Here is a 10015-nt window from a genome sequence, read left to right as displayed (position 1 = left end):
CTTAATAAGAAGATTATTGATCCTGTATGCCCAAGACATACTGCAGTCATTGAAGAGGGATGAGTGTTATTGACTCTCTCTAATGGCCCTGAGAAGCCATTTGTCCGCATAATACCTAGGCATAAGAAGTATGAAGGTGCTGGAGAGAAGGCAACATCATTCACAAGGAGCATATGGATAGATCGAGCTGATGCAGAGTCGATATCAGTAGATGAGGAAGTGACATTGATGGATTGGGGGAATGCCATTGTTAAGAAGATTGACAAAGACCAAGATGTTAATCTTGCGCTCACAGGGGTTTTGCATCTTGAAGGATCTGTGAAAACCACCAAACTGAAGCTTACCTGGCTGCCTGAAATAGATGAACTGGTTAAGATCTCGTTGATGGAGTTTGATTATCTGATAACAAAGAAGAAGGTATGTGCCATTCAATAAGCGTGAAGTTTTCAACACCTTATCATATTATTTATTAGTATATGAACTAAAAATTCACGAAAATGTTAATCTGTGGGTTCAGTAATTGATGCATGATGGTTTATTGCTAGCTGGTCCATGATGGTACTATATGTAATTGAGTTGGTTGTTTTAATTTGTAATTGCAGCTTGAGGAAGGCGAGGATTTCGTTGATGTGCTTAACCCATGTACCGAAAAGGAGACAGCAGCCCTTGGGGATCCCAACATGCGAAATCTGAAGTGTGGAGATGTAGTGCAACTTGAGAGGAAAGGATACTTCAGATGTGATGTTCCCTACCTCAAGCCTTCAAAGCCTATTGTTCTCTTTGCAATCCCCGACGGCAGGCAGCAGGCTGGGTTAAAGTGAAGAACTTCATCAAGAATATTTGGCTTAAGGATGTGATTTAATACTTGTTATTCCAAATTGAATGGTAGAGCTTTTAACTAGTTTGACCTAAAAGCATCTTTCAGTTCTAGTAGTCTTCTAATATTTGGCAATGTTAGGATGGAATGAGATTTCTGTCACTTATTTTGTACTGAATCTTTAGCTGTATACTAGCAAGTCGGCATGCGCAATGTTGCAGGTTTGATTTTTTCCCGAGTTTTGTATGTAATAGACGAACACTCGCAATCCAAGAAACATCGGCTTATAGTATGATCGCTACTCAGAATATGATTTGTTTTGTTGCTAATAACAATTTATATGGGGCACAACACAAAATAAACTTCTCACATGATTCCTATATAGACAGACATTCACACATCCAATAACACATCAAAACTCCAAAATACAATACAGAATTGTTCTTATATGAAACAGGAATTTGGATTGTCCAAGACTTTATATTCGTCACTTCTGCTTGAAAGCTCCAAGAACGAGCTGATGAACATCAAAACACACTAGACAGTGGTTATATTTAAAGATGTGATACTTCAGCTGATTAGTTCTCCAATATATCTGTTATCATATTCAACACTAAGATTCATTATTAGGGTTTAATTGATAGAATCAATATACCACATCGAAGTATCACTCTTTCTCATCCTTTTCTTTTCTCTTTACTGTTTCTCAGCTCAGATTTCGAAACAATCATTTTCCCACTCAATCTATCAGGTTTTCCAGACTGACTGCACTCATATTACTAAATACTAACCAAATCAAAATCACTCACTTTCTTGCAATGATCAGATCTATTCAGAAACGAGCAAAGTAGAAACAAAGGTCAGAATAGTTGTAGAAATAAGTTGAATAAGAGATGCCAAAATATGAGTTCAACTTGTCTTTTTTGGATATCTTCAAAATATTCAATATTCAGTGCGATGTAAAACCATTAAAAGTCAATGGGCCGGGGATGTTTGAAATCTTGAAATCCCTCCTAAAATTCCCACTGGCAGCAAGCTAGCAGTGTAGCATAGCACCATAGCACCATCACCATGGGATATGAAACCAGTCCTAAATCTCAACAGAAGAACATGGAGTCAACGACACTTTCATGTAGCCTTGGTAACTCCTGCACTGGCACAGCTCCAGCAACAGTAACACCACCAGAACCACCTTGGCTTGAAGCAGTCTCTGATGTTTCGTCGAACTTAATAAACTGACTCATCTGTGCTGCTGCTAGATGGGCATAGCATACCGGAGCAACTGCAGTAAACAGAAAATACCAAACTTGTTCAAAATCCAAGTTTTAGTCTCTTATATTAATTGTTGCTATCATTCCCCTTGAATCTTTACCGGAAAGAGTACCCAAGCAAGAAATCATTTTAAGTCCAGTTACTAACAAGCACTAAACTATAGTTCTTTTCCTTAATTCCTTGAACTTTCTTAAGCATATGTGAAGAGTTCAATTTCAATTACGTATCAAACAATCCAAAAGAGAAGATAATGTATTACCTACAGATATGGCCGTTGTGCTCCTTTGGTAACTGTACAAAATTCAAAGATAGGCAGTCAGGTATACAACTTCCTCAACTTCTTCACTTCCATAATAAGCAGAACAAAAACAAAACAAAAAAAAAACAAAAAACAAAAAAGAACATAAGAATGAACACAAGTATACTTACACATATGATAAAGAATGAACAAGTTCTTGCAAGTCATCCGCTGAGAAGCCAAGTTCATCATATAGAACATGATAATGAGTAGGACGAGTTGTTCCCTACATAAAAAAATTCAAAGTCAACTCAGTTTCTTTATTAAGTAGACAGGACATCCAGGTACTCAAGCTTTTGTTCATTTAGCAATAATTCATGCTATGTCTATAATTTCCATAAACACCAAAGAGAGATTTAAAGCACTTTCTGGATTCAATGAATTTAGTGGATAAAAATCTTTAGAGAACATCCAACTCAGAAACAACAGGTTTTGGTCAAGAATACTCACAATCATCCCAGCATGAGAACATAAGTAGAAATCATTGTTCTTTGGATGACAGACTTTGTTGTCAATAATAGTCCCTGCAATCAAGTGATAGAAAGATAAGCGTGATTCCAAAACAATTTTTGTACCAATGGTAAGGTGACTAACCAGGTGGAACATTGTCAGGAGAACCACCAGCCTGAAAAAATTTTGTATGATGATTCTTTTGTGCAATAATAACCATGAACTTTGGACACCAGCTCTCATCAAGAAACTTGCAGGCCTGCAAGTCATAAAGAATCCCAGAGAAAAGTTGGACATTTTCTCTTACTAATCTGAAGCATGTACAAAGAAAATGTAGATTGGCTATGTGAAAACCTCAATAATCTGCTCCAATTCTACATTCAAGACTTGGTTGAACTGTGACTCACTCACTCCATCCCTGAACAAGAGAAAACTGGGGGATAAGAGATCAAGAACATTAAAGTATAGATGATTGAGTGATGCAACATGTTAATTACTGAATCAATTAATATTTTATGCTGAAAATCTATAACTCCTCCAGAGGCATTTTTTGAACTTAGGATCTTAATAAGCTGATACAACGTTAATGTAACAAACCTAAACAAGAGTTTATCTGAACCTACAAACTTAATGAAAATACAACTCTTAAGTAATAAGAAAATCCATATCTTGAGCCTCTTCTAATCCAAAAAGGTAATCAGAGAAGATAAACTTGGTGAAAGACTGCAACAAGGATGTTAAGCTAATTCCATTATATCAAATCTTGAAATTGAAATTCCATTAGGGTTTAAGACCAAAATCCTAATCCATTACTGAAACCTTTCCAGGGGACGTACATTCTAAACAGCACAAGTCTTTGTCCTTTAATTCAGGAGCAAGTACAGTTTACGTGTAAATGCTCCACAAATTGCATATCGTGATTTAGAGAGGATTAAATGCACTTTTTATGAGTGATACTATTTGTCCCACACTGAATGTGGGCAACTACTGAAGTCACTGACTATGAAAATGAACAATAATACAAGGAGGTAAGAAGATCTAGTGAAGGTTATTTTACTTCTGAAAAAATTGATGCCTTAATTTTTCATTCCCACTCTTTGTAAGGTATTGATCTGTAGATTATGGCTCTTTGGTTTGATAAAGAATATCAAACAAGCACACAGTCTATATATACTTTGCACATCAAACAAAAAAAAAAATCATAAGAGTAAAACATTATCGAATTCGTTGTAATTGTTAAACAACAGTATACCTGAAAATAATTATCTGTTCTGGCTTCCTGTTGTTTGAAGTAGTATAAAAGTCTAACAAAAGTTCCCTGCAAAGTGCAGAATTTATGTAAGCAATTTCATACCGCAATAGTAAAGGTTTGTATATATAATTATATATTCACAAAAAAATCAATCAAAGTGGCAGAGTATAGAGGGAGATAGGAGCCAACTTGATTATGCCTTGGTCCTCTTTATCAGACACAGGCTTGAACAGATTAGCAATCATTTCTACTTTTGGTGATTGAGTACGAACTGCAGCTCGGTAACGAGAAATCAAAGGCCATTTCCTGGAACTGACCACCTACAAAATCCCCCCTTTTAATATGTAATTCGTAACATAATACAGCAACAATCACCAAGAGAATGTGGAATATGCAATACTAGTAAAATTTATGGGAAAAACTAATGTAATGTGCAGTGAAGAAAAAACTATAGTGTGTAATGTGCAGTCTTGAAGAAAAAATGTTACCGCTGCAATAGAAGGCACATCAGAACGTCCAGGTGAGCCATGTGACACATCCATCCCTAAAATCAGAGTGGGGGACTTGGAAACCAAGGGCAGAGAAGGAGAATGCTCCACCATTAGCAAGGAGTTGATTCCACCAAGCTGCATATGGGCAGATAAAACAAAGAAGATCAAGATTGCTACATAAATGATTAAACTCAAATAATTGATGTCATTGTAACTTACCTTTGTATTAATTTTCAGGAGCACATTTGTGATGTATTGGTCATTCACTTTAGTTGGTGCAATACACTGTGTTACAATCCCAACGTCTGAAAGGTTTTTCCTTTTCCATGGACCTTAAGTTGAGGGAATCGTTAATACACACATCCCAAGTTCTTAAAGCCTATGTGTTGAGAACAATAATAGAAGAAAAGAATTGTGATCTAACCATATATGTCAGAATTCTTCCTCTCTGGAAGAATGCACAACAAAAACTGAGGTGGTCCCGGAAGTTTGGACTTAATGTATTCAAACATCTTTTCTACTCTACTCAGAGATGACTCACGTCTATTCTGAATGCTCTCTTCAAACACATTAAACGGAGGGTTGATGGACTACAAAAAAAAAAAAAAAAAAAAAAATATATATATAATATATATATTAGAACACCAAATAACCAGCAGAAAAACCTTGGGGGTACGATTAAGATAAATGGATCTCACATACAATTCCTTTCATGTCTCCACACTTTATCATAGTGTTGACCAGGAAGCGAATGTCACAGCGAGCAGAGAAATTTACAACAGCCCAGCGCTCTAGTTTTACAGGTTCTACTAATTTCTACACATGGGTAACTGAGTTAAATTTATCCGAAATGTTTCAAAATTTGATACTGGTGAAGCAGAAGAATCATGAAAGATACAGCACCTTATTGTTGAAATTCCATCTCCCATTCCGAGGAGAAAAATCCTCTCCATTTCCCACTTTCAACTGTGCCAAGTGTCAATAAATATAGGAAATGAGCATCCAAAACACACTCAGCCAGATCAATTATAAAGGAAACAAAAATGACTATGAGAATGCTTTACCCTTGGGGCTGACAAAACACGGCCTTCAACCTGCATAAATTCTGTACCAATCGATATTCCAGAAGACTGAAGCATCATGTCAGCCTCATATTTACTACTCTTCAGTGCCTGAGAGAACATATATAAAGTTCATAGCTCAGCAAGTTTAAGCATGAACATTACACTATATATCATGTGGAGGGCAGAACTCACATCACGCAAAGTTGACATTCGCTCCTGGGGTTTCTGCCGAGACTTCTCCACTAGTGAAGCCCTTTGGAGATTGGATAAAGCCTTGGTATAGCGTTGCAAGGAAACCAAATTACAAAGCTACAGAGGCATGGAGGAATTGTTAGTTAACTAGGGTATTCATTTTAACATTATATATTTGAAGATAATATATCACCTCTAGGGGAAAGTAAGAAGGTTTCTTTGGTTTTCCAACATTGATGCAGGGAAAATCTGCTGAGTCACGTAACTGCATGTGCTTATGCTGGGCAAAGTATTCATAAACAGTGATCTCTTCTCCATCTCCATCCTGTCCTCCTTTTGATTTCAAAAAGAACCTAGAAACAAATAATGAAGGGTAAACATATATTGCAGAATTTGCAGGGAATACAAGTATATACTGTATCGAAAGCCAAATGTGAGATGCTACTACTATTTTAAAATAACATGCCACAGATGAAGGTAGAAAGAGCTTACGTACGTCTGCTGTCTGCAGGGTTTATCACTCAATCCAGTGATTTTGTACTCCATCTTGGAAGCATAGGTCTCAACCTTTAGATTTTTTAGCATCCTCTTAGCCTATTATGAAAGAAAGCAGCTCAAATCATGAAAAATGTCACATGAATGAAATCTCAACAATTAAGGAGACCACCGTTACCTTATTCCAATCAATCTGGTAAGGAGTTTTGACATTCTGGTTCTCCATGAGGAAATTCAAAACAGGACCAGGTTTTACAATCATTGTAGTGGACGCATCTATATTCCAACAAGGATAGTGATTAGCTAAGTAGAATAACAAAGAAAGTCAAGCCTTCCGTCTTTTAGAAACTAACCCATATTCAGGGATAGGCCGCCTTGCGTGGCCCGGAAGCTTGAATGGAAACCCCTGCAGCCTAACACCCCTCCTCCCAACTCTATGAAGTTCCTCGGGTTGTTATGGAAGAAAGACTGCCGAACAAGGAGACAACCCCTGAAGAGAAACAAAATTATGATACACCAAAAATAAGAGCAGAATGACTCAGGATTTATATACCACTTGGGTACTTACTGCTTTGCAGCATTCTGCCTTATAATGATGTCAAGAACTCTAACTGCTTCCTGAAAATGGTCAGAGTCCTGACCTCGCAAGGCATTCGCGATTGCTTGCATTGGGATTTTAGCAGCAAAGTTGACCTGTACCTTTATTGTTTTGGATTGAAATGACTGCTTGACTCTCTTCCTATCGCCCTGACTCTCTGCTAGGGAATAACTGCCTCCAGATCCCCCATTCGTCCTAGACCTGTGTGCAAAATAACCACTGAGCTAATATCCAGAAGCAAATAGGAAGCAACAGAGATACACCATGATCCACATATAAGTACCTGCTTGATGATATGTCATCCAGTACTACTGTGAAATCAAGTTTTTTATGAGGGAGCTGCCCAACAGTAAACAAGCTCTTCTCTCCATCATAAGCAAAATCCTTGTTTTCCAGCTCCACACTATATGTGTCTTTTACTTTGTCAAGAACCTTACGTCCAATGCCTTTCCCGTCAACTTCGGTTCCATCATCATATTGCATGGCAATCTGTAACACCATTTTACAAAACACATGATAAATTATAAAAATATCATCTATACTGCAAAATATTGGGCAAGAGAGACAGAGTCCAGGGGATTACACTATAATGGTAATACTCAGCATTAGATATGTTCAATCCCACTTTGAAATGGTTGGTAAGAAGTGAAATCCTTTGACCTTTAGATCCAATGCCAGGCCTTTTCATGGGAACACGTTTTGGAGGAGATGGTTTGTTAATTAGTTCAAGAGGTTTTTCTCCTGCTACAATTGGGACAACGTTTGGCGGAATGGGCGGAGGAGGGGGGAGTTCGGCTCCTTCGGGATTTGAAGAACCCATTTCCTTGAACCCGCACAACAACAAGAATAATAATAACACAGTTTAGTAAAATGAAAGCAAAATGATAGAATTATTAAGTAATGACAAACTTTGAAATTATTTATCTCTATCAAAAAAGCTTATTTTGACAATTGCCAACTTATGCTGTAGTTAGGGTGTAAGGAGACCATTACAGGCACCTGTTATCACCGAGATGAAAGAACTAATGTGATCAGAAATAGAATAGATTTCAAGACAGAATTGATACAATCCACTCAAGCAAAGCAAGTATGAAAATGATGATCCCAATCAACTAATAACAACAAAATTACATGTCAATTCATTGAAGAGACTCCACCATATGAATGTAAGTTATCAGCTGCCTAATAACTTACTACTTGTGCAGAGTATTTTTGAAAAGATCATGTTACATATAAACTAAAGAGGCCGGAGAATTCTGTATTCCAGCAAAAGTTAAAAGTCGTATCAGCATTTGTAAGAAACAAAAAGATTACGATGCTGTTAGAAATACTGGGAAAAACAGCCTTTTATAGGGAAAACAGAGGACGGAAGTAAAAATGTTTGTTTAGAGAAAAGGCTAAAATATACTAGGAAAGTTTTACAATACATTAATTGTACATCAAATTTAGATAAGTAGTTTACAGTAGTCGACTAGCTCGAGGTGAATCTAAGCTAGTCTACTAGTTCATTGTGCCGGTTTAGCTTTGTATCAAATGGGTATGGTTTACTTGATGTATCAATAAATTAATGTACCATAGACAAAAAACAGATTTATGAAAAATCATGCTACAAAAAAAATGTCAAATCGTTATTTCTTGTCGTACTATGGCATTTTAGTTTCTCAGCGTATAAGGACATATGACAAGATATAGATTATAGACTAATGAAAAAAACAGCAATTTCTTCAAAATTTAGCTTCAGGTATTCAGCTTTTACAACAGATCACTAACTAGTTAACCTCAATCGAAGCTTTTGACACAAAAGGAGTGGGATTCAATTTGCGACCAAAAATAACATTAAAAATGGCATCTGAAAATCTCAGGGAGGAAAAATTATTGTTTCAAAACCAGTCCAAAAAGTGGTAAAAAAAATTTCCAAAAAGATTTTCTGAAGAAACCAATATCACAGAAACAGAATGTTTTATCAAGGAAAAGAACTTAAATCCAAGAAATAAAACTTTAACTAGGAACAAAGCACGGCACTCAGAAAGCACTCGGAAATCACAGAAAACAAAGCAAAAATTATAAATACAGCAAAAACACTATTCTAAGTCATTATTATACCATTCTGGTAAAAGAAAAATTGTTATTACATGTACACTGAGCTCTCCCGAGACCGAAAATCAGAGTCATAAACGAAAACAAAGTGTAAAGAAAGCAAACCAACCCAGCACTCTGAAACAAGTTTCTTCAGACCAGCCTCCCTCTAAAGCAATATATGGTATAAGGAAGAAACCCACAAAATATAAATCAAAGAAAAGGTCAAAAACAAAACGTACAAGACAGAAAAATGGTTCAACTTTTCACGTAAATAGTATTACAGATTGAAACAAGGGAGATGGTGAGACCTGTGCGTTATGCAGAAGTATGAAAAACCCAAAACCGAATGGAGACGAAGCGTCTCCTCTTCCTATTCCAGTTCCTAGATTCCAGGGTTCCTAACTCTCTCTTTCTTCTTAACTCTCTCCCTCAGACTTGTATATTAAGTCATGTTTAATTGGTTTTTATATTAAAATAGGAATCCCAACAGTCCAGAAACACAAGGAAGGCTGCCCCAATTTTTCGTTTTCAAAGCCCATGTTCAATAGTATACTGACACGTTTCTCATCGCTTCCCTAAATTCTCGTTTCCGGGTCTTGACCTTGCTACTCACGGCTTCATCTTTTTACATGATTTTAGGCTTACAATTTTTTTTTTTTAGAATTTCTTTTATTTTTTTAACTTTTATATTTGTAGATTGTATTATCAGTTTCTTGTGCATACGTGAGGGATTGAATCTTTTTCATCAAGTTGGGAATGATTTTCAGAAAATGCAGAGGGCTTTGCATCAAGAAATTAATTTAGGCCATCTATATTGAAGGAAAAAATGAAAAAATGTAACTCATGAATGTAGACAAGTTTTCGAACAAGTTTATTAAGGTATTCTATTTTTACAACCTTATTTTATTTTCTAATTTAGAGAAAAAAATTTCTCGTCGATCCTATACATTTAATTTTAAGTAGTAAAGGAAATAAAAAGTTATTTTGTGGGCGCAACAGTTGTTTCT

General features: G+C 36.3%; 2 protein-coding genes across 3 annotated transcripts; one reads left to right on the top strand and one right to left on the bottom strand.

Moving 5' to 3' along the window:
• LOC112177005 (glutamate--tRNA ligase, cytoplasmic) lies at positions 1-1109 on the top strand. Its single transcript, XM_024315160.1, has 2 exons — positions 1-417; positions 603-1109. Exons 1-2 carry the CDS (start codon positions 229-231, stop codon positions 819-821), a joined length of 408 nt encoding a protein of 135 aa, XP_024170928.1. The 5' UTR covers positions 1-228; the 3' UTR covers positions 822-1109.
• Positions 1110-1710: 601 nt separating this feature from the next.
• Positions 1711-9429, bottom strand: LOC112181910 (protein argonaute 4A). 2 transcript variants are annotated; one of them, XM_040512868.1, is made up of 23 exons: positions 9317-9429; positions 7513-7752; positions 7213-7418; positions 6900-7130; positions 6685-6821; positions 6510-6607; positions 6333-6430; positions 6030-6189; positions 5837-5953; positions 5645-5752; positions 5484-5546; positions 5283-5396; positions 5005-5170; positions 4800-4912; positions 4578-4715; positions 4279-4409; positions 4090-4155; positions 3192-3255; positions 2982-3096; positions 2838-2911; positions 2519-2613; positions 2349-2380; positions 1711-2099 (listed from the first exon to the last, which is right to left on the bottom strand). In XM_040512868.1, exons 2-23 carry the CDS (start codon positions 7747-7749, stop codon positions 1915-1917), a joined length of 2748 nt encoding a protein of 915 aa, XP_040368802.1. In that variant the 5' UTR covers positions 7750-7752; positions 9317-9429; the 3' UTR covers positions 1711-1914. The 2 variants fall into 2 exon arrangements, with proteins under 2 accessions (XP_040368802.1, XP_024176090.1); XM_024320322.2 differs by having other exon boundaries at positions 7513-7759; positions 9317-9424.
• Between the last annotated feature and the right edge of the window lie 586 nt (positions 9430-10015).

Source organism: Rosa chinensis, chromosome 1 (genome assembly GCF_002994745.2).
Source record: "Rosa chinensis cultivar Old Blush chromosome 1, RchiOBHm-V2, whole genome shotgun sequence".
In the NCBI taxonomy this organism is placed as follows: Eukaryota; Viridiplantae; Streptophyta; class Magnoliopsida; order Rosales; family Rosaceae; genus Rosa; species Rosa chinensis.
This window is presented reverse-complemented; position numbering and strand designations above follow the sequence as displayed.